The following is a 24,228-nucleotide window of genomic DNA, read 5'->3' as shown; positions in this document are numbered from 1 at the left end:
CACGCGTTAAGGAAGAGCGAGACTCTGCTGCTATTAAAGCTTTTTTTTAACGTTTTTATAAATAGGAAATGAAAGTATTTTTCCGGATTTAAATCGCGTATATTTATTAAATTTTTATTGAATTTATATTCAATTATTTTTTTGTGAAATTACTCCACTAGTTTGTTATAATTATTAATACAAAGATCGAACACTCAGAAAAAACACTCAGAAAAAATTCCTTCGATCCGGTCGGATTCGAACCGACGTCTTCTTGCATACCGTGCCAGACGCTATACCAACTAAGCCACGGAACGAACCAACGGACCTCACGAATTTTTCTGTGTTTGCGTCGTGTCTTTGTACTTGGTTTTTCAACGACTTTTTAGTCGTGGCGCCATCTATGAGAAATCTATTACAGATTTATCACCCAGTTAGTACCTTTACAGCTACCAGTCCTGGCGAGAGATGTCGCTATTCACTGTATTAATTAAATTTTTATTGAATTTATATTCAATTATTTTTTTGTGAAATTACTCCACTAGTCGCGTATATTTGTTTTTCAAAAAAAATTTGGTTTGTTTGAAAAAACAAATGTACGCGATTTAAATCCGGAAAAATAGTTTCATTTCCTATGTGTAACAATCGCGAAAACCTAAGAACTCGATACGTTTTTATAAATATTTATTTATATTTTGATGACGTTCAAAAGTTGTATTGGTCTCATAAGATTGCCATCGAATAATATCCTTCAAAGTGCAATCATTCTTATGTAACATTTAGTGCATATCGAGAATTTAAATTTTTAGGTACTAAAGAATAAATAACTTACTTCAAGCCGGATAGCCTTGGGTGAGGCCAGACGAGTGTAATTTTGTGAGTTGCGTTTTTTGAGTTGCGCAGTTTGCGCTCGACTGAAATTCGGTTGGAGCGCCAGACGAATGTATTTTATTCAGTTGTTTGTAAGCGTTTATAAGGGGTGTTTGTATCGTAGTAGTGTATGATACTACGCATTTATGAAGCATTAGAAGACGATGTTAGAAAAAGACGCTAGGTATATCCACTCAATATGAAGCGATTAAAGTGTGGGCAGTTTCATATATTACATACAATTTTATGTAAACATTTAGATCAATTTGTTAAGTACTACCACGTGCCAACAAATGTTTTTCAAGAATTAGTAAGCCTAGTAAAAACCTTTTATTACTAAATCAGATACAAATATGAGATAAGCTATCAGTCCAGAGGCAAAAGTAATAATAACAATCAAGTAAGTTGTGCAATTATTTATATTTTAATCTCCATATCGAACATTTTCGCAAGAAACGTCTATACTCACGCGCATCTTATACCAAACTTACCCCTTCCCTCACCCCTACCTCCACTCGCAGACATCCCGTCACACGATGCGAACGAAAGTCAGTCGTCATTAGGTCCGGCGCCCTTGAGTCGGCAGATAAGTCACTTTGCGTCGTCGTGTGAAACAAACCGTACTTTTATATGAAACCGAATGCAGCGCAACTACGCACCTCAAACTACGCGACTCACAACTCACAAAATTACGCTCGTCTGGCCTCACACTAATTGGTTTGACTCTGAGTTTCTCGGAATTTATGTGTGAAATTTTATTTACAATTTACCATGAGATTTTCAGTGAAGGAAAACATCGTGATGAAACCTGCACGTCGAAGAAGGTTCACTAACCTCGGACGACGTGTGAAGTCCCCAACCCGCATTAGACCATTGTGGCGGACTGTGGCCTAAACCCTCGTCCGAGAGGAGATCCGTGCCCAGCAGTGGAACGTTTAAATGGATGATGATGAAATAAGTTGCTTAATTACTGGAATTTTATTTTAGAGAATACTGTACATTGCTAACATTTTCCTTTATAAAAGTTATTCTTTCCTCATGTGCTAAATAAAATATAGTCCATACTCCAATGATAAGCAAATAACAATACTAGAAGTAAGTGCCGTAGAACTATAAAACACTCCGGTCTCCGGACACTTCCGAACGAAGCAAGTCCCCGTAGACAAATTTACGGCGGACAAAAGCGCATATAAACTAGTACGGGCGTGCTTCTGCATCCGTATCCGGTTCATGAAAATGCAGTGTCCACAAAATGGTAAGCGCCTAGCTGCTTTTTTTTTAAGTAAAAGACCTGCTTAAGGTGCTGTAAGTCAGCTTAAGGTCATTATCTAGATAAGAATTACCATTTTTGCCCGGTTGCCGGAGGGTGTTCTCTTTCTGATGTACGTACATATATTTGAATGTCTATTTCTTTGGCTTATCCTGTAACCTAAAGGGCTTGATTGATTATGGTGTATGAAGAATGGATAGTTCTGTTTTGATCTCAGTGATCAACCAAAATAAGTCTACCCATGTCGCTACCCCAGTGATATTTTACGCTTCTAAATTATATAATAAATAAGTATTATTGATCTAATTGCTGCATTTAATACGAGTATCATTTAAAAATAATGGTGGATATTGCATTTAGATTTTTAGTATTGGTGCAGTCGTATTGTTTACTTGTTTTTTTAAGTATATAATGGAACCATATTTAAAAAAATACTGGAATACAAACAATTCGCGTGCATCTCATTTCATTTTAAACGTTTGTCACTAGTTTACAGGTTTCTAACTACGATATGTCTTACATGTCATGATTTTTTATTATATTTTTACATTTTTGTCAGATGTAAATTTTATTTCATTAATTCGAAGTAATCCTGATTGGTACAGCAATCATTTGGTAGCATTGATACCGTACTGCCTCACTTCCGCCACACCGTAGTGGGGAGAGTGAGGCGAACGAGGATCACGTTATTTACATTTTTATTTAATATATTTATTTAATACGGTTTTTGATCATATTTACACATATTTTCAATTTGAAGTAATATTAATTGGTATGGTGATTGGTAGTATCGATATCGTCTGTTACACTTCCGCCACTAACGAAAAGAACTGCAGTGGGGTGTCTGGGGCAAAAGGGTGTCTACTATTTGGTTAAGAATTCCGTTGGTTTCGAATCGGCGAACTGTTAACAGGTCTTGTAGAATCTATGCCAATGTAATATCCCACAATAGAAATATCAAAATACAATTGTACTTGAGATTTTATTTACAAGCAAGTTGAAGTTTCATTTCACACAATATATTGCTGTTTTTCAGGAATAGTGACCCAAACCAAATTAAGCCATTTTTTAATTTATTACACTGCTTTATTAGAATGTGATTGTGAGTAACACTCGTTTTTTTTTAAGCCTGATGAACCGAGTATTTTTGAGATAAGCTAATATTCTAGAAAGTCAGCGATATATTGACAGGTCTGTCTGTCTCTGTAATCCTTTCTCTCAAATTTTGATATCACAGTATTGCAACTAATATCTAGTAGTGTATTAATAACTGAATTGACTATGATAAAAAACTTAATATGTAATATGCTCTCAATATGCGAGTTTTTTTGCTCTATTTTTTGGGTTCTATTTAATGACCCAAGACTGGCGTAAGGTTCGTAATAAAAATTTACTCTCTCTTTTTAGTATTGACTATATATTTTCAATCTCTGTTGCAGGTAGTTCCCGTGTAGTCGAACGCCACGAATTGTTTTCACAATTTCATATAATTCTATAGTCTGTTTTTTATGGCGGAATAAAATGACGTTTACAGGGTTGTCAGTTTTCGTAAAATTTTAAATAGTATTATGGTTGTTTTCGATGGTTTTATCGGTAGATAGTGAAAAAAGATAAATGTATGATTAGTGACTGTTTTGACGTTGCAATGATTAATAATTGCGTTATTGCTATCTTTACTCTTATTTGGACAATTAACTCACTAGCACAGAAATCACTTCGTGAATTACAGACACGCCTTTTTATTCTAGAGCTATTTATTGCCTTATTGTAGGCTATACAATCACAAATAAAATACCCGCGTAAAAATAATACTAGGTGCCAACGGAAACATCTACACAATCCTTGTATGTTATATAACATTGAATTTGAGCTCTAACGAAAAGCCAACTTTTACGAGTTATATTTTGGGGGAAATAGAGTTTTTATGTAGTTGTGATAAGTATTGTTATCAAATTTTTTAATTTTTTATAAATTTGTTCATTTAAAAGTGTGAAATAGTGTGAAGTTTACGCCTGTTGGAATATTTTACTGTAATACTAATTTTTACATTTTCAAATTAAACAAGTTACAAAAATCAGGTGATAGTCGATAAAACATTTATCTACACTTTTAAAATTTCGTGTTGCATTTTACTAACATTTGACACACAGACACACGGTCAACGCATGATCGTGGCCAGTGCAACTTGGCCGAAACGTCAGGAAAATAGGAAGATGTGAATATACGTATTAGGATTTAAACGCATTTATTCCCGTTTTCAAATGTTAGAACATTTATCGACTGCAATCACTAGCTGCTTGTAAGCGGGCAACACTTTTGCCCAATAAACTGTCAGTTTACTCCGCCTTGACTATTTTTTTTTAATAAAGTTTGTGCCTGGATGCAAGACCTTTAGGCCAATCCGCTTTGACTAGAGAAAAAAACAGAGCATATAAGTTATTAATTTTTCATTTTAATAAGCAAGTATTTATATTTTCCAATTACGGCGAAACTCAAATCTTAATTTTAATACTTTATCTTTTATATCCCTCTTTCGGGCCCCGGGGTTTCTAAACTGAATTTTAAGCCCTTCCAAGTGTTGCAAAGATATTTTAATTTATAATTTGAAGATATTATTAAATTCTGCACATACAAGATTATTTCAAGAGGTTACCTAAATCCAATCATTGAAGATAAATGCCAAGATAACGATGATTTTATCAAATTTTATCATGCCCTCTAAAAACCCAAACTATTAAATATACGCGCCATCTGCACGCTGAAACAGTATTTATTACAAGTGACTGAATTTATTTTTGTAGATTGTTAGTGAAAGAGCAAATGCTATTTCGAACAAACAATACCCACTTACAATAGTGCCCCAGTATTTTGTCGTAGATTTGTAGCCGGAGTCGCAAATTTAGTGCAACCTCTTTTAAACTTGACCTGCTATATTGAACATCGAAAACTGTTGAATTGTTGTGAGTAGTAAATATAATTTTATTATTACACTACTATTTAATCGTAATATACTTCATCACGTATTTACAATTATGGCATGCGTTAACTCCACCTAACATTAACCACTGTTAGGTACCTTCCTAGTTATAATTTTAGCAGTTGTTGGTGAGCTAATAAAAAAAATCACTTTAAAATTTAGCTTTGAAGTGTACAACAGTGTTGGGCGTTACTCAATTAAATTTCAATCAGAAATTCAATCAGACTAAAAAATCAATTCAATTCAATCAGATTAAAAAATCAAGGTTAAGGGTGGGTTAGGGGGTGTGTTAGGGGGTGGGTTGGCGGTGTGTTTAGGGTGTGGGTTGGGGGCGGATTAGGGGGTGGGTTAGAAGGTGGGTTAGGGGGTGGATTAAATGTTGAGTTAGGGGTGGGTTTAGGGTATGGGTTAGGGGTTGGTTAGAGGGTGGGTGAGGGGATGGTTAAAGGGTGGGTGAAGGGTTGGGTTAGGCGTCGGGTGTGTGTGTGGAACCTACATCCACCCACTCACCCGCTCACTCACCCGCTCAGTCTCCCACCCACTCACCCACACTCTCAAACCCACCCACTCAAACCCACTCACTCAAACCTACTCACTACTCACTACTCACTCCCTAACACACCCCCTAACCCACCCCAACACACCCCCTAGCTCACTAAATAAGATGGATTGTGTGAAACTTCACGAGAACATATAGTTTTGTATAGTACTAATATCTAACCATGCTATTTCGTGAAGTTTGAGCTAAAACGGATGTCGAGAACTTAGTGAAGAAAGGTGAAAGATTAGAATATTAAATTAGAGAAAGGTGTGAAGCATTTTGCTTATATCAATAATCCTTTAAAACATATTTTATATCAATAATCCTTTAAAATTAATGAAATCTCCTCGGTTTCCCTAGTTCTCGCCACAAAGCTGTGTTCCCACATCCGAGCAAAGGCGGAATACGAGGCATCGCCAGCTTTATGTATTATCTCATCCTAGATTTTTCTTTTACAAAAACAAAGAGGGTAACTGGTTTTTTTTTTGGATTTTTCACTCCCCTGCACTTTGGTTAAAACCACCGTAGAAGAAGTTTTACAAGCCTTAGATATACTATTTATGTAGTTCCCTTTAGAAGATTATTGTTTTCTTCTTTGATGTGAATTTTCACATTTTCGGTTCGTAATCTTGTTTAGTTTGTCAGTATTTTACCTTATGTAGAGTTGTATTGAATGTTGTCCCTTTCATATGCACACATTATACACACAATCTTAATAAATTTTGAGTTTTTTATAAATGTAATTACTATGTTATTTGTAGTAGTCGGATATTTGGACACTTAATTGCCTACAATTCGATTGCGGTAATATAATAATATTATTCATTACAAAAGCGCAGAATGCGCTTTTGTAATGAATAAATCTAGTGACGCCGGAATTGGCGGAATTATTAAGTAGAAAGAAAATAAACGCTCAAAATGTTACTTGTGATTTCGTGTAAATTTTAAATGAACTTTTATCACATATTGAAAATGAAAAGTGTAAAATATTTAGATATTAAGAAAAACGTTTTGTAGTTAATAATTTTTTACCATAACCGTCAAACCATCTTATGGTTCGTAGTTTAAATTTGAAACTTTTAGCTGTTTACCATGCTGAAATCTAGTTGTTATATTAATAGTCATGATCAGACTTTTAAAATATTATAAATTTAAAATATAAAAATCGTAACATGTCACATCCTTCCGGGATCTCGGGATTCAAACGAAGAAAAATTATATTTTAAGAAGCCACTTCAACATTTTGTTAGCAGTTCACGGGAAAAAGTGAACTTTAGTTCAAAAGCATCCAAATATGCGATTATTACTCATATGTGAAGAAATCAACAATTGCTTAAGTATTTTATTTCATTACCGACCAAGTAAAAGGGGAGAAGAGTCATCACTCAATGATGAATCACCTTCAACAAGCATTAATATTTCGTAATCTGTCAACTCACGTCGCTGAGTCAAAATAACTATAACCACGCCACTTTTGTAGATAATGTGTATGTAAGAATAAATAATAACAAGAAAAACCTACCTAGAAAAACCCTACATCATAGAATGAAAATGTATCAAGCAAACTATAGCAACTATCCAAACAACAGATGTGAGTCACTGCCTCGTGAAGTCATTCGCGCCGTCCCGAGCTTTGTGAAACCGGAGCTGCCTTCTTGACCTAGTTCCTATTGCACATATAACCTTATCGTAGTGTCTACTTGCCGTAGGTACGTGCTCTAACTTAAAATAACTATAGTTCATTTGTTTTAAGAATACAGTAGGAAATTTACATCGAACCGCATACTGGTGATATTCCGCTACCAATGCCGTTGCTCTGGTTACTCATAATACAGTGACCTCCCTAGTTTTAGACTAGGTAATTGATGTGTTGATAATAATGCACCAGGCGTAATAACAGTTAGCTTAAAGCGCAGACAACACCGCAAACGAAACTAGCTAACTTAACTTAGCTCACGTAGTTGTATTGTAAAACTTAGCTAAGAAAATACGTAGTAAGTAGTGCCTATAGATACGTACGGGGGTAAAGGGCGACATATTTTACATAACTATTGGGTCGTTAGTTTAGTTAGCTTAGTTCGCGGTGTGCGCGGTGTGTTCGCTCATACTTCGGGTTGGAGAAGATGCCCGGCTACGTGAGCTAAGCAAAGTTAGTTTAGCTTCGTTCGCGGAGTGGCCTGCGCATGAGATACATGCAAAGAACTTAAATGGGTTTTCCAGTTTAGTAGCTTTTACAAATGACTTCAACACCAGTTAAAGCTTCATATTTTTCACAATATATTTTTTATTTATTCTTATTTTTATTTTTATTGAAAACTAACAGCGTTTACAATATCATAAATATACAAAGTAAACCTTAAAATAGTACAGACAATACTGTTATTTTATTCTAGAAAACCTATGTTTTCTAGAATAAAATTTAGTATATAATAATACAACACCACAAAAGTATCAGCCAGTATATAATGCTTTTGATCTTCCTCAAGATCGTAGTTGGTGTGTGTGTGTGTGTGTGTGTGTGTGTGTGTGTGTGTGTGTGTGTGTGTGTTTTTGTGTGTCTGTCAGTATATAATTGTACAAATTATTATAAAGTGAAATATGAACCTGCTTAAATGTAATGTTATTTTTATTTCAATATGAATAGCTTTGAATTTAAATTTAAACTACTACTGTGGTAAGTATTAATCTAGGTACATAATATAAATAATCATCAATATTTTCAAAATAAATAAGTAAGTATAGGACTGTTCACTGATATTGCTCAAGCGAGCTAACGTTTCCTTTTTTAAATATTGCCTTAGATTGACAAAAAAACGTCGTGTTCACTAAAACGTGAATTATACTATTTGGCAAGGAGTCAGCAGACTGTAAATAGCGTAGTTTGTCGAGCACGGTGGTATATAAAATAAGATATTACGATTATAAGTACTAAGTCCCCTTTCAAAGTTTATTACGAAACATAATACATTGTAACAAGATTAAGCGGTGAAAGGTGAAAAACCTCTCATAAACCTCTATTGCAAGTTTTTATAGAAATAATGCAATTATGTCGGATAATACAGCTCAAAACGACTTGTTCGGTGAGGGGTTAAAATTTAAATTCCTTTCCCATTCACATCGCTAACTTTTACCGCAATGCTCTAACGAACTTGGGTGCAGAACTCGCCTTAATTCCAGTCTCTTTGTGGACATTGCTATCAAGTGCATATCGCTAATTCCTTACTTATGAAATGTCGTAATTTCTGAAGCTAAGCGAATCTAAACCCATGTGTAACTGTAGCTTTATTGACTGAATTTCTTTTTAGGAAATTATTTGAAAGTCTATTAAGTAAAATAATAGAAGAAGAAGAAAATAAACAAGATATTAAAGAAGTAAAAGAAAAAATAGAACATGAACGGGCTTATCATAACATTTATTCTGCCAATTATCCAATTAACGCTTTCTAAAGACGCAATTCAAGATTTGTCTGTATACAACTATCATACTAAAATTGGTATACCAACAGCAACGAAAATTAAAGAATGGGAAGAGTCATTGGACAATAGAAAAAGCCAAAGAATAGTCGGAGGTACATTAACAGATATTACTGAAGTACCTTACCAAGTAAGTAATAAGTAAAAAAGACAAATACTGCCGTATTGTCATGTGGAATATTTAATGTTCACGATGAGCTGTTACCAAAAATCTTGATTTTATTTCGTGTAATGTAAACTTTCAACTTCAATTACTGCTTAGCAAAATTCTTAAGAAAACTTAGTCTTTGTTTCTTTATGATATATCTTTTCTTTCTTTTTTCTGTTACTGATGATCTTTACTTTTGCCATAAATCCAAATTTTGTATAAGTTTAGTTGATTTTTGGATTTACTACTAGATCAATTATTATTGTTAGTATTAGTTACTTATATTTTTATTTAACTTTTCTTTCAGGTTGGCCTTATCGTTACAGTCTTTAATAATTCCATTTCATTGTGTGGCGGATCTCTAATATCTAGTAACAGTATAATAACAGCAGCCCATTGTTATTTTGATGGCAAAGTCACTGCTGACGAGTTTACCTCTATTCTTGGTTCCAATTTGATATTTAGTGGTGGTCTCCGAATACTGACCAATGATATTACCGTCCATCCTGATTACGACGTTGAAATGATTAGTAACGATATTGCTATTATTAAAATACCTGATGTTATCTTTTCACGTAAGTAAATACAACATTGTGTATTCTCCTGAGTTAGATTAAAGTGACATAAGGCATACAAACCATTTTATAAAAATGAGAAACACCACTTGTTACACTATTCGTATATTCGCTCTTTCAAATCAAACATCTACTACAGTACTGAATATTTTACCAATATTACACAGTTTTTATTAACTACCCCTACCCTACTACCCCACTATTCACCTGGAAAACGACAAATCAAATCCTATATTCAATTTTGATTAGACTAAACATTTGTACATTAAAACCACATTTAAATTTACTTAAAGTAATAAGGATAATATATAATTAACGTGATGTATTGTTAATGAAAAATAATAATCAGGCTGTATAATTAAATTCCTTAACAGTAATATTCAACATCACATGGCTACTCAAGTCCTATACTCATGACTTGTTCAAATCAACAACTGTACTCATTATCTATCTTCTATATTATTATGATTACTACAAATACATTGTATGATTATAATCTCAGTACAGAGTACTAAAAAAACCGATCTCAAAAGTACGTGGAATTACATCTATTTGCCAAGTTTTATTACAATATCCCCTAGTTCGCCACTATACAGGACTTGACACAGGAGATAATAAAAATCGGTTCTCACTACTCTAAATATATTGAGAGAGAAAAACGCCTTGAATTGGAGAATAGCAAAACCAACCATTGAAATAATTACTCCTTAAGTAAAATTTAGGCGCTATTAATGAAAATGAATGTTCATGCGTGATCAGCCATCCTTAGAGGTAGGTGATTTTCTTCAAAATGAAATGGGACCACTACGGAGGTACCCTCTTTCCAACAAAAAATGAACATGAAAATCGGTTCACAAATACCGAAGTTATCGCGTAACATACATACAAAAAAAACATATAGTCGAATTGAGAACCTCCTCCTTTTTTTCAAGTCGGTTAAAAATTATAAAAAGCTTACGTCGGCCTTCCCGATATTGTTCACGTCTCGTGAAGTATACAAGCAATAATTCCAGAAAAATTCGTACAAAAAAAAATAACTTAAAAGTAACATAATTAATTAAATATTTAATTCCACAAAATCATTGGAAATTCATCAAATTTAACAATAACATGTCAATTATTATTGGTTATTAATAATATACAAGTGGAGTATTTTCACAAAATGCGTGAGTATCATGGTAGTAAAAATCATGATATTCAATGTAAATAAATATTGCAACTTCTACATAACGATAATTAATACAGTTGTCCATGTTCTACAAACCAAACTGTAACAAAACTACAATGGCATCAGTATAACTAAAGGGGCCTCATTAACATCTCCACATCTTAATTCTTAATATTGTAATATTAATATTTAAACATACAAGCACACATATCATACCTTCGAACTATGTATTTTATTAAATAAAACACATTCAGTAATAGAGCCTCATTCAAATCTCCAAGACGCAATTGTTCACATTATAACCTCTTACATTGAATATTTCATTATCTTTGAACAATTATAATTTTAGCACATTATTGACATCTCCAGTACTCGATTTCCATAAGATTAATAATAATAATGATGTTGAAGCCTCATACTTATCTTCAATATTATTTGCTTGGAAGCCTCATACACGTCTTCCAGGCAAGATAAAAGAGTTCATTCAATTTGTACAAGTGTCAGATTCTGAAGAGTCCGAACCAAGGTCATCACTTTTACCAAAAACTAACCACGAGTGCGTTTTATCTGCCGAAAACACACTCTTGAACAATCTATTGCCCTTGCGAGATAGAGGAGTGTCTTGAACTTCATACTTATCATTACCTAGAACTTTAGTAACGCGATATGGGCCTTACAATTTGGGAACTAATTTCTTACTTTGTCCCGTACCAAGTATCTCTCTCTCGATCCACTGACCTTCGGAATCGCGACCGCATTAAGGATATGTTTAATGCCTAAATGCAGACATGGACAAAACTTTCAAATTTTTTTCAAATGATGTACCTCTATCTGAGATCAACCTTTTAGGAACTCCAAACGTATTGAAATAAGATTTCATAACTTTTATTGTCGTTGCTGATTTGATAGTTCGAACACTAGATTGCGGCTTAAAGCATCCATGTAACTCATTATACTTCCGGGTTTATAAACTATAGAAAAGTCATATTTTTGTAAAACGTTTCACCATCATGCATCTTTTTTTCGAATGTTGCTCTCAAAGAATTACAATCAGTAACTAATAAACCACAACTTGAAATGGTTCATTTTTATTCTGTTTTTGTAATAAAATACCAGCAACACCAATTTTCGGTGCGTCGGTGTGTACTTGAATCTCAAAAGATGGGTTGTAAAAGGCTAAGACAGGTCTCTTAATTAGTTTCAATTTGAGAGCAACAAACGCTCGCTCTTGATCATCACACAAAATAAATTTTGCATTTTTCTTTAATAATTGTATTAAAGAACTTGCAATAACTTGAAAAAACTTGATAATCGATGGACCTCATAAAAAAGACATTTACTCAAGTTCAATCCCAAGCAGCACACCCATATCTAAATATATACTATAAGACATCTAATAGAATTTAATTCGATTGAATATTTTAAGAGTTCAAATTCCCTCAAGATATCTCAAAGAAGGTTTCTAGATAATTTAAAGTAAAAGTGGGCACAACTTTATTAGTAGATCACAAGAGTGCTTTGAGAAACTATCTGTAGGTAGTGTTAAGAGTCATTCTTATCTTTTTTCTGAAGTAACCCTTCTAGAATGCTACAAGACCATTTGTAGAATGTAGAAAGTTTTTATTTAGTCTTGTAGATAGTTTTTAGATAATTTATAGTCTATGATAGTTTTCTTAGTAATGCTATTTTAAAACCAAAATACTAAAGCGTTACAAACATAGGACGCAATTCTCTTAATACTAATAGACTTCATGTTTAATGGCTTACAAAATATAAACTATATAAATTGCAACATGGCGAAATTAGATACAATATTTCTGACTCTTTCGCGCAATGTTTAATCGGTTGGAAAGCGCAAATTAACGTGCGACTTTAAATACATTGTGAAAAGTGATGTAAAACCTGTCATAAAAGTAATGCGCTCGCTAAATTTTAAATATTTAAGTATAAAATATAAACTTAATAAAAATACAGTTATCGATTTTCGGTTTTAAATATTTATAGAAAACTTAAATATACAAAATAACTCACAAAACAAACCATTTCCAAGAAATTCTAGGCTTTTTCAACTTAGATTTACTTTTTAAAAAGAAAAGAAATTTTTCTCGGCTACTTCATAAGTAGTCATTCTTTGAAAATAAAAATGGCGATAAGAATTTAAAGCTTTTTTCAAAACACAGTTGGGAACATTTTGTCTATAGCTTGATCTATAGAAAAACTTTAGAATACCAAAAGATTATTTTTACTTGCTTTAGTGTAGTTGAACTTGTCGAAGAATATTCCTCCTATGAGATTTTTATGATTGTCTACAAAACGCGATGTTTCTAAGCGATTGTTTCTTTTGACAGTATTACAAAACCCTTATAAGCTGTTACCAAATAATGAGCGCTTTATGCATTAAAACACTTTTCAAAACACTTGGTCAAAAAAACAATTGGAAATAATCCAATTTGTCGCAAAATTAAACGTTATTCTGCATAATTGTATGGAATGTGTTATAATATGACTAGAAAGGTGGATACATTTACTATCATTTAAATATAAAGAATATTTTAATGACATACCTAACTTATGATGGCAGAAATACAATTTTCATTACAACATTGAGGTTATTTTTTCACGCCAACCACATTTCACACAATGATTTCACTGTATTCCATTGATAAACGGCACAATACACATACACTACATTGAAGTACAGTAGTTTACGCGCTCATTTCAATTGTTTTTATCATTTCACAACACGGAATTACTTCACAATGTTTATTTATTTGTCAACAAACAAATGCCGGCCATGACCAGCCCGAGCGCGAATTACGACTTGTATCCAGCGTTGCCAATTTGTAGGGAATTCCCCTTCTAGTGAAAAGTATTTGAACACAGGTATAATGGAGTAGCCTTTATTATTTATAAATAAATTTTATATGTAAATGTTGAATTTTATACAATGCCATTATTTACGAGTTAGGGTGTCTGATGTTTTTTTCTTGAGTTTCGAGAATTCTCGTACCCGATTTCTCGAGTTATTCGAGAATTTTTTTTAAAACCGTAAAAAGTCAGCTCAATCGACTATAAAAATAAATGTGAACTTTTCGAAAGTTGTTTTGGCCTGGGTGTTCTGAGTTGTGCCCCGAAATAAATTCCATCGTTCTTGGTCCCAGGTTCGATTCCCAGTAGAACCAATTTGGGAAATGAACTTTTGTAAATTGGTTTTGCTCTGGGATTCTGTTGTTCTGATACTCATGGGGAGTATGTACAGAGAGTTCCCTAGTTTCAGACCAGGTGATTGTCTTACAATAGAATACCAACACCAGAACCATTTAGAAAAGTTAATTTGTTAAATTGATCCTACCGGTATAGAACCCGGGAACTTCTCATCCAGTGCCCACAGTGCAAACCGTTAGGCTATCAAGGTTGTACTATTTGGATTATTATGCATTGTTTGCATGTGAAGGCTACAAATTGCTTAAACTTTTATAAAAATATCCTATTTAATTTGCAGTGTCAGTCTGCTTCAATTACCTTCTTTGTTTCTTAAGTTGGTATATTTTGCCATTCATCCAACTTTTGATTTTTAATGCATTTTGTCGGTGTAAGATGTTCTCTGTTAATACTTGTCACTTTCTCCTTAAGTTCAAGCTATGTTTACTGGATAAATTCCTGTATTCAAAGTACCGATGTTTAGATTTTTTAAAATTCAAATTTAACGTAAAGCCAAACTTTCATAATCCTGAAAACCGATTCATAATAAAACCGTTATGCTTTAGGGAGTTTTGGATGCTTATTACAAAGAAAAGACTAAGTTAGCTTAGGTTTGTTTTGTAATATTCTAAAAAAAAAACCTAAAAAAATAGTTTCGGGATTATGGAAATTCATGCAAACGTTATTTCAGGCAAATGTGTTTTCGGCCTTCTGATTCGTAACCCCAAGCCGTAGAAAGAGTACAACAATATTTGAAAGTATTACTAACATGTATTAAAAATATTTTAATAATAACATTAGCATCAAAGCGACTCTATGAAATTTTTGTTCTAAATATTTCAAACGCTTGTGTTTGAAACAATTGAAATTGACGTGTTGGGTCTCGTTCAGTCTTTTACGCAAGCTATGAGTCGGAAAGAGACAGTTAGTTATTTGATTATTTTGATTGCTTTTGTAATTTATATTTACGATTAATTTAAATATAAATTAAATACTATATAATATACTAGTGCATAAAATAACACTTTTAAATGATAACTATGATAACACAATGTAGTACTTACTGAAAATATTTTTACTGCCTCCGTGGCCGAACGGTTACCATGCCAGACTGCCATGCAGAGGTCCCAAGTTCAATTCCCGGGTCGGGAGAAATATTTGTATGGCCTACATTTATTTCTCTCGTGAGTTTGGATGTAATTTGTGGTTGTCTACGTGTGTGTCCATGGCACCCGCGACCAGTGTTAGGCGTTAATCAATTAAATTTCAATCAATAATTCAATCAGATTAAAAAATCAATTCAATTGAAATCAATTGCAATTGATTTCAATTGAATTGATTTTAATTGCAATTAAATTTGCAATTAAAATCAATTCCGGCCGGTTGGGGTCCCCGGTTGGGGTCCCCGGTTGGGGGCCCGGTTGGGGGGCCGGTTGTGGGGCCCGATTGGGGGCCCCAGTTGGGGGCCCGGTTGGGGGGCCCGGTTGGGGGGCCCGGTTGGGGGCCCGGTTGGGGGCCCCGGTTGGAGGCCCGGTTGGGGGCCCTGTTGGGGCCCCCGGTTAGGGCCCCGGTTGGGGCTCCGGTTAGGGACCCGGTTGGGGCCCACGTTTGGGGGCCCGGTTGGGGGGCCCGCTTGGGTGGCCCGCTTGGGTGGCCCGGTTGGGGGCCCGGTTGGGTGACCCGTTTGTAGGACCGCGTTGGGGGCCCGTTTGTGGGGCCCGGTTGGGGGCCCCCGTTTGGGGCCCAGTTGTGGGTCACGGTTTGGGGGCCCCGGATCCATCAGGCCCCATAACTGGCCCCTAACCGGGCCCCGCTACCGGGCCACCCAACCGGGGGCCCCAACCGGGGCCCCAACCGGGGCCCCCAAGCGGGTCCCCAACCGGGGCCCCCACCGGGCCCCCAACCGGGCCCCCCAACCCTGCCCCCAGCAGGCCCCCAACAGGCCCCCACAACCAACGCCCTAACTCACCCCCATATGCCCTATAAATTTATCATAATTGTCAGTTTTAATTGTTAATTGTTAATCAAAAACATTGAAAAGATTGAAAATTAATTAATTGTTAATTGCGGTTCTCGCAACTAACAATTGATCAATCGTTAATTGCTGTTTCGCAATTGACAATTAATCAATTGTCAATCTTTAATTACCAGAACAATTAAATTTTGCCCAACACTGCCCGCGACACAAGGTTTCCCTAGTGCGGGGCTATGTTGATTGTGTACGTTATTATTATTATAGTGATTTTTGGGGATTTTGAACAATTGGCATTGGCAACGCTGATTGTATCGAATGATGTGACTTAATATCCAAGGTTTACCACCTCCACCAGATCTTTTAGTATTCTTTACTTCATCCATTTTGCATAAACTCTTACCAATAGAGTAAAAACCCTAATTGTAGTATGTTTTTAAATAAAATCTACTGAAGACACGCTATAACGTGTTTGTCAATAAGTACAATCACTACAGAATGTCTATAAATTAAATATATCTAGAATAAACTTAAGAACACTAGTTTTTAGAGTATCAATAGGCTTTACTGAATGTGTATAGAACAATTTTACTAAAAATAATCAGTTGTTCTACAGATGAACTTAAAATAAGGACTATAAGAGTAAATCTTAAGAGAGATTACACTTAATTAAGTTGTTTGGTATTGAGAAGGTTTTAAAATTTGGACTTGAGTGAAATAAGTCTATAAGAACAACTTCTTTTTTCTAAAACCATTTATAGAGAACTATTATCTAAATCTATACCATATTAAGACTGTTTATAGATATAACAGTTTTAAGACATTTAAAGTGTGCTCCTTGGGATGTTAAACCACTACTGCGGAATAGCTTCAATATTTCATTTAGTTTTACAAAACCGTCATCTACATCTTTTGACGGTATAATTATGACTTCCATATATGGAAATGCGTATTTCAAACGAGTGCCACCATATACGGTTAATGGTTTTCTGAAAAGTAGCGGGTGCGTTGGTAAGGTCAAACGGCATCCTATTGAATTCACAGTGGCTATCCGGAGTTATAAAAGCAGTCAAACTGTTTGAATGCTCTGCAAGAGGAATCTGGTAGTATCCTGAGGTTAAGTCCAATGTAATGTAATGTTTATAACCTGCTAAACTAATCTAATTGATCATCAATTCTTGGCAGGGGATATTGTTCTTTTATAGTTTTTAGGGCGTTAAATAAGCCCTAACATTTTACATGGACGATAATCCCTGTCTCTTTCCTAACTAAGAGAATAGGCGAGGCATACTCTGAGGAGGATTCCATTACAACGCCGGACTCTTCAAGTTCTTTAGGAATGTCACGAACTACTGCTCCCTCAGAGTGAGACAAACGATAAGGGCGGTAAACTACAGGGGTGTTATCGTGAAGAGGAACCTCCATTTCAGTCTCATTGCAACACCCTAGTTCGTCCACAGAGAAGGCAAATGTAATTCTATATTAATTCAACAATGCAAGCAACCTATCGAAATTATCGTTACTTATTTCGGTATCAACCATATATCAACAGTTACATCTTTTTTTTCAATAGGGCCAATTTTGGTTGAAAAGTCGTTACTTATTTCATCAACATAGTACACCTTGGACTCTAAAGTTGTAACGGCAAGTATTAACCTAACTTTCTTCTTCTTATCTTTATCGCTCAGTTTTCTAATTATAACTTTACTGAATCCACCTGTTAACTTAATTATACCACATAAAATTTCATATTCCCCATGGAGTACCTGTCGTAGACTATAGTCTATATATACATCCCCATTATAATTGAAGTCTGTAAATACTTCAACTTCAGTCAGTTGGGATTGGATCTTTGAAGTTTCTTTCACATATAATGACATTGTACTAATTTCTGAGCGCTCAAAATTATACCTTGTAGTAATTTCTAAGTTATCGCAGGTTTTGTGCATAACTATAGATTTCTGCCCCGTAAATAATTATCCCACCAAAAGAGGAACCGTCAAGCAATAGTCAGGTACTATTATGAGATCTACCTCAACCTTCACAGAATCTATTTCAAGTTCTCAACACATGTACCTATAGCTTGGACAATAGAGTTTCCGAACCCCCTCAAAACTGGTAAATTATTGATAGACCAACTCTCTATTAATTCTTGTGCTTTCGAGAGTTTTATCAAGGTACATTGACCTATGAAACAAAGCAAGCTATGACCACTCAAAATGGCGTTTTTAAAATACTTATGGTCTTTATCGTTATCTGACAATAGTCATAATACTGTCTTGTCATTTGTACCACCAGCTCCCTTTCTTACAGGACAATCATACATAATGCGCCCAACCCGAGAACAAAAATCGCATTTCTTGATTGGTAATTTGCATTTAAAATGAGGATGACCGTCTTCACTGCAATTATAACATTTAAAACGATTCACGTTGATACATTCGGCAATACCATTACAATCATTTTGGTTGGACTTAAAGGAACGTTTGTTGTTATTGATGCTCGCAATATGTCTAGAAACTCTTTCACTACGTTTATTAATTTTAACATTCCTCAGAAAAAGAAGCAATTTGTCGGGATCAGTGAACTGTACTGCTTCCGCACTAGTTCTACGCTGATCTATTGTCTATACCGAGAAGATTGCAGTCGACAGCTTTTGTACTTGCAATCTTACATCTATTTAACATAACCATCTTTTTATAAAAGTATTCCTCTAACTATTCGCCAAATTTAACGCGTTTTTCGAGCATCTCAGCCAAGAAAACTCCATATTTTTCGTCCCTGGGAAACGCAGTTCTCAATTTATCCTGCCACTCAGTCCAAGAAAATAACAAACTAGGCAACCCTTGATACTAGCGCTCAGCTAGACCTGTTAATTTGGGCAATGCATAATGGATAGTCTATCTTTCTATCCAATTGTAGATTGAAGAACATTCGTTAACCTTCATCATTCAGCCATACGACGCCCACTGCTGGGTACAGGCCTCCCCCAACGATCTCCACGACGATCGGTCCTGCGCTGCCCGCATCCATCGGCTTCCCGCGATCTCCACCAGATCGTCGGTCCACCTGGTGGGGGGCCTATCCACTGAGGGTCGTCCAGTGCGCGGTCGCCATTGAAGAACATTTCCGCCCCAACGGTCATCGGTTCTCCTAGCTATGTGCCCCGCCCACTGCCACTTCAGCTGAGCAATTCTTCGAGCTATGTCGGTTACCTTAGTTCTCCTACGGATTTCCTCATTTCTGATTCTATCACGTAAGGAAATACCGAGCATCGCTCTCTCCATTGCCCGCTGAGTGACCTTGAGCCTTCTTATGAGGCCCTTAGTGAGGGACCACGTTTCTGATCCATATGTTATCACTGGCAACACACACTGGTCAAAGACTTTCGTCTTGAGACATTGAGGTAATTTGGCCGCAAAGATTTTTTGTAGTTTCCCGAACGCTGCCCATCCGAACTGGATTGGACGAGAGATCTCTTTTTGATTAGCTAACCACATATCTGTAGTTTGATTTCTTATAGAAGGATCAAATTCTGATACGACATTCATTCATTCGCTCGTTGTTCTCAGATGCACCCTCAGAACGAATAACTTGAACGAACTCCTTAAATGTTTAATAATATCAGAAGATTTTGACTTATGATCCACCGCGCTGAGTACTCCTTGGCTGTCGTGAAGGTGGTGGAACCCGATGAGCCCTCGGTATTATAGTACTACTTTCTTGTCTGTTATGCTACAAATTATAAATTATAAATAAATAAATAAATAAATAAATAAAATAAACTACGACCCCTTGTGTTGACTCGACTGGGCCGACCGCGACTAGGCTTGCATCTGCTTCGCTTGTCTCGACTGCGCCGTTGACAGCTGCATCTGTCTCGGCTTCGCCCTCTGCGCGCTCGCTTAGGAGAACTTAAAACTCTGTTAAGCTCGTCCACCCCTCCTGAAAAATGCATTAAAAGAAACGGCCATCAACTGTTCATAGAGGTGTTGTAATTAAATATAAGCTAATCACTCAACACAAGGTAATACAAACTGCATTATGCTTCTTAATCGTGCAGTAGTTTATATAAATAATTTTGTAACTTATTAGGCTTGGATTGTAATTTATACTAGCAAAATCTGTAAAAATAGGGAATTAAAAGTGTTATTGTAGTCATATAACAAGAGAACACATTATTTGTACGTAAAATCAATTAGTATCCATTTATACAACGAGGTATGAAAATACACTAGTCTAAAATTGCGCGATATGTATTATTTGACAGTAATCACTCAGGTTATGCTGACATTATACCTATACATGATTAATTATTATCAAATTTATTACAGAATAAGAATAGAAAGAAAAAAAGATAGAAAAATGAAAAAGAAAAATTAATCTTGTAAATAACAAAGAAGAAACAATATTTACTTGTGTTATACATTTAATTGTATATCTGTATGGACATTAGCATTGTCAGGGGGGGTGACCTTAGCTACAATGTTATCACACACACAAACTAACTGCCTCCGTGGCCGAACGGTTACCATGCCGGACTGCCACGCAGAGGTCCCAGGTTCGATTCCCGGGCCGGGAGAAATATTTGTATAGCCTACATTTATTTCTCTCGTGAGTCTGAGTGTAATTTGTGGTTGTCACATATATGTATGTCCATGGCACCCGCGACATAGGGTTTCCTAGTGCGGGGCTATGTTGAGTGTGTGCGTTATTATTATTATTATTACACACATCGATAGATTAGCCGTAAAATAGTTATAAAGACAAACTTGTCTCTCACAGTGCATCCGCACACTCAGTGAGACTTTTTTTATTTCGAGTTTTTCGGTTTTCGCGATTGTTACACATAGGAAATGAAATTATTTTTCCGGATTTAAATCGCGTATATTAGATTTTTCAAACAAATTTTTTTTTATGTAAAATGATCCCAGCATTATCAGGGTGTGCCTCAATCGAACTATATACATAGACACATTACATACACACATGTAAAAAGAAAAACAAATTATATAAGGTACAAAACACTGCCGTAAAAAAATATATGTTACCTGTGGGTCGTGCGTAGATCCCGATTGCTGATTAGTACAAATGAGAAACACCACTTATTGCACTATTCGTTTATTCGTATTTTCAAACCAAAAATCTACTACAGAACTGAATATTTTACCAATATTACACAGTTCTTATTTTATTTATAAATCAAATCCTATATTCAATACTGATTAAGCGAAACATTTGTATATTAAAACCACAGTTAAATTTACTTATAGTAATAATGATAACATATAATTAACGTGATGTACAATTAATTAACAATAATAATCAGGCTGTATAATTAAGTTCCTATACGGTAATATCCAACATCACATGTCTACTCAAGTCCTATTATCTCATGACTTGTTCAAATCATCAACTGTACTCATTACCTATCTTCTATACTATATTCTATATGATTGTTACAAATACATTGCATGATTTCAATTATAAAACGCGTACAATCGACTTTTACATTAAGAATAGTACTAAATATGCGGTATACCGTTTTGTTTACCGTTTGTTTCGGTCATAACGCCATTTCTATGTTTCAGATACAATTCAACCTATTGCTCTTCCTTATAATGAAGAGTCTGCTGAAAGCTTTTCAGGTCTTATAGGAATTGCATCTGGGTACGGTCTTCTTACTGACGGTACGTAATAAATGATATTACACTGAAATAGTCATCATCGCTGCCGACAGGCATCAATCTAATCCAATATTGAAAGTGTCTTCGAAGAAACAACCATGAGCTTGTCGGCCATGACTATGATAAGATCTTACATGTACTTGAACTTGTCAATATTTTGTAAAATCAGCTTATGCTATTTCAGACGTTTTTACTATATTTTTTAATTGATAATTGAATTTTGAATGTTTCTACTCGGAGATATACATAAATACGGAGGTAATTTTTGAAATGGTTGGTAATGAAATGAAAGTACTTCAAAAATTGAGAAAGTGGAGATGACACCCTAAAAATTACATTTACAGACAGATATGACAAAACTATAAGGTACAAAATCTTAAATGAAGTTGCCCTTTAACCAGTGAACAGATCTTTTGGATTTACGTATAGTGCGATTGAAGTGAAGCTGCATTCTCATATGCACTGAGAAAACCTACTGTCTGGTCTTTGAATTCACAAGATGTGATATTTTTTAATTAAGTATTATAGAATTCCAATAATATTATTAACTTTACTTTTCATAGAAAACAACGTTAGTGCAAATCAATCCCTGTACTCAGTTGAGGTGGAAATCATCTCAAATAATGATTGTTCAGCTTCGTACGGACCGTATATCACTGGATCCAGTATTTGTACTAGTGGAAAAAAAGGCAAAGGCACTTGCAACGGTGACTCCGGAGGACCACTAGTTGTTTTTAGAGAAAAACGAAATATTTTGGTAACACCTGTTGAGATCCTTAAAACTGTAAAAAAGCTTCCACCTTTTTTAAACCTATCCCTATACATATATACGAGTACATTGTAAACTTGAAGAAACGTTAGTTTCGTATATTTATAAATATTTGACGCTATCTATGTATTATTTAGTAATTAGTATTGTTTTTGTTACAATGACTTGAAGTTTATGTTGTTACAAAAAAATCCCTTTTTTTACAATTTTTATTAGCTTTCGAACTGTTTGCAAGTGTGAGTAATCCTTTAAGTGAATACTTTTATATTTTAGGTTGGTGTAATATCATTTGGGACTGAAGAATGTGAATTAAAGTTTCCATCAGCGTACACAAGAGTCACATCTTTTGTTAACTGGATACAATCTGTTGCTGAACTTGATTAAATATTTCTAAAGCAACAAACTTTGCTGTTTTCAATTACAATACACATAGAAACAAATGATAATCAGACAGCAACGACGCCATCTGTCGAAAATACAGCGTTTTCCTTGAAACTAACAAATCTATATCAAATAGGGGAGAGAGTTTGAAAAATGAATCAAGTTATCAGAGCCGAGAGCGAATAATTGAGAGGCACAATCGAGATATGATGGATCTCACACCTCCCCCATCAAATACTCTCCAAAGGGTAAATCTATATTTAAGTGCCCTGGAGTCCCCACTTAGCAGGGACCTTTCGTGTATTGCGCTTTAATCGAACTCAAGTGTTTTTAATATCGAAAATTAAGTGCAAGTTCTATTGTTGTATTTTGTTTCATCAGACAAGGTACCTACTAGATAAGTTCCCTATTTAACTCTCTAAATTAATACACTAGTACATTGTATTTTAAGGTAAAGTTTAAGCACCCTTTTCTTAGTAAGTTATCGCCTTTCAATGTTCTCATTAAATGAAAATATTGTAGAAATTAAAATTACTTCTAAATATATTTTTGCGTGCTAGTAACTTTCACCAAATATTTTTTTTAAATCTGGAAAAAGAACATATTCAACTCGGATGAGTTCAGATGGAATACTCAGATAGAGACAAGATAAGACGATAAGATGAAGAAGATAAGACGAAGAGTATGAAGAGCCCGTAATTACATTTTTATGTTGTCGACGACCGAGCCACTAATGCCTCTACAAATGCGAATATAATAGACCTTCGAGGATGCGGATATGATTCGACCCAAAGATTTTTTCTCGGCTCTAGATTCAGACATCAAAATATAACATACAGATAATATCAATGGTAGTATAGTATAGCCTAGTGATAAAATGTGATTATAATAAAGTATATCTAAGCGTATAAAAAAACTGAATTAGAATATTTTTAAAGCTACAAATGAATTTACCTTTATTGACCAAAATTAGTTCTAACTTGAAATGTATTAGAAAAAAAATTCAATAAGTAATTTTGGTTTTTTTTTTTGTAAGACACAGGCGATAAAAGTCACCTATTCATTTCACTTTTAAAAACTTGGAAACTTGGTAAAGGGTAACACCATTTACACGTAATGCAAGCGACTTAGGCCATAATTCTTTGGTAACCCAACGGGTCAGTGTTTTCTTTACTAATCCTTATGGTTGTCGCTTGCGATGACTCATACTTTCATG

The 24,228-nt window shown here is 34.9% G+C and overlaps 1 protein-coding gene across 2 annotated transcripts; it reads left to right on the top strand.

Moving 5' to 3' along the window:
- The first annotated feature begins 4,974 nt into the window (after positions 1-4,974).
- Positions 4,975-23,963, top strand: LOC113238165 (brachyurin-like). 2 transcript variants are annotated; one of them, XM_026474923.1, is made up of 7 exons: positions 4,977-5,079; positions 7,227-7,346; positions 8,943-9,241; positions 9,567-9,834; positions 21,767-21,865; positions 22,426-22,619; positions 22,905-23,963. In XM_026474923.1, the coding sequence occupies exons 3-7, from the start codon at positions 9,029-9,031 to the stop codon at positions 23,013-23,015; spliced, it is 885 nt and encodes a 294-aa protein (XP_026330708.1). In that variant the 5' UTR covers positions 4,977-5,079; positions 7,227-7,346; positions 8,943-9,028; the 3' UTR covers positions 23,016-23,963. The 2 variants fall into 2 exon arrangements, with proteins under 2 accessions (XP_026330707.1, XP_026330708.1); XM_026474922.1 differs by lacking the exon at positions 7,227-7,346 and having other exon boundaries at positions 4,975-5,079.
- Positions 23,964-24,228: the final 265 nt, after the last annotated feature.

This window comes from Hyposmocoma kahamanoa, unplaced genomic scaffold, assembly GCF_003589595.1.
Source record: "Hyposmocoma kahamanoa isolate Upper Pololo Valley unplaced genomic scaffold, ASM358959v1 95, whole genome shotgun sequence".
In the NCBI taxonomy this organism is placed as follows: Eukaryota; Metazoa; Arthropoda; class Insecta; order Lepidoptera; family Cosmopterigidae; genus Hyposmocoma; species Hyposmocoma kahamanoa.
The sequence above is the reverse complement of the archived record's forward strand: the minus strand, read 5'-3'. Positions and strand labels throughout refer to the sequence as shown.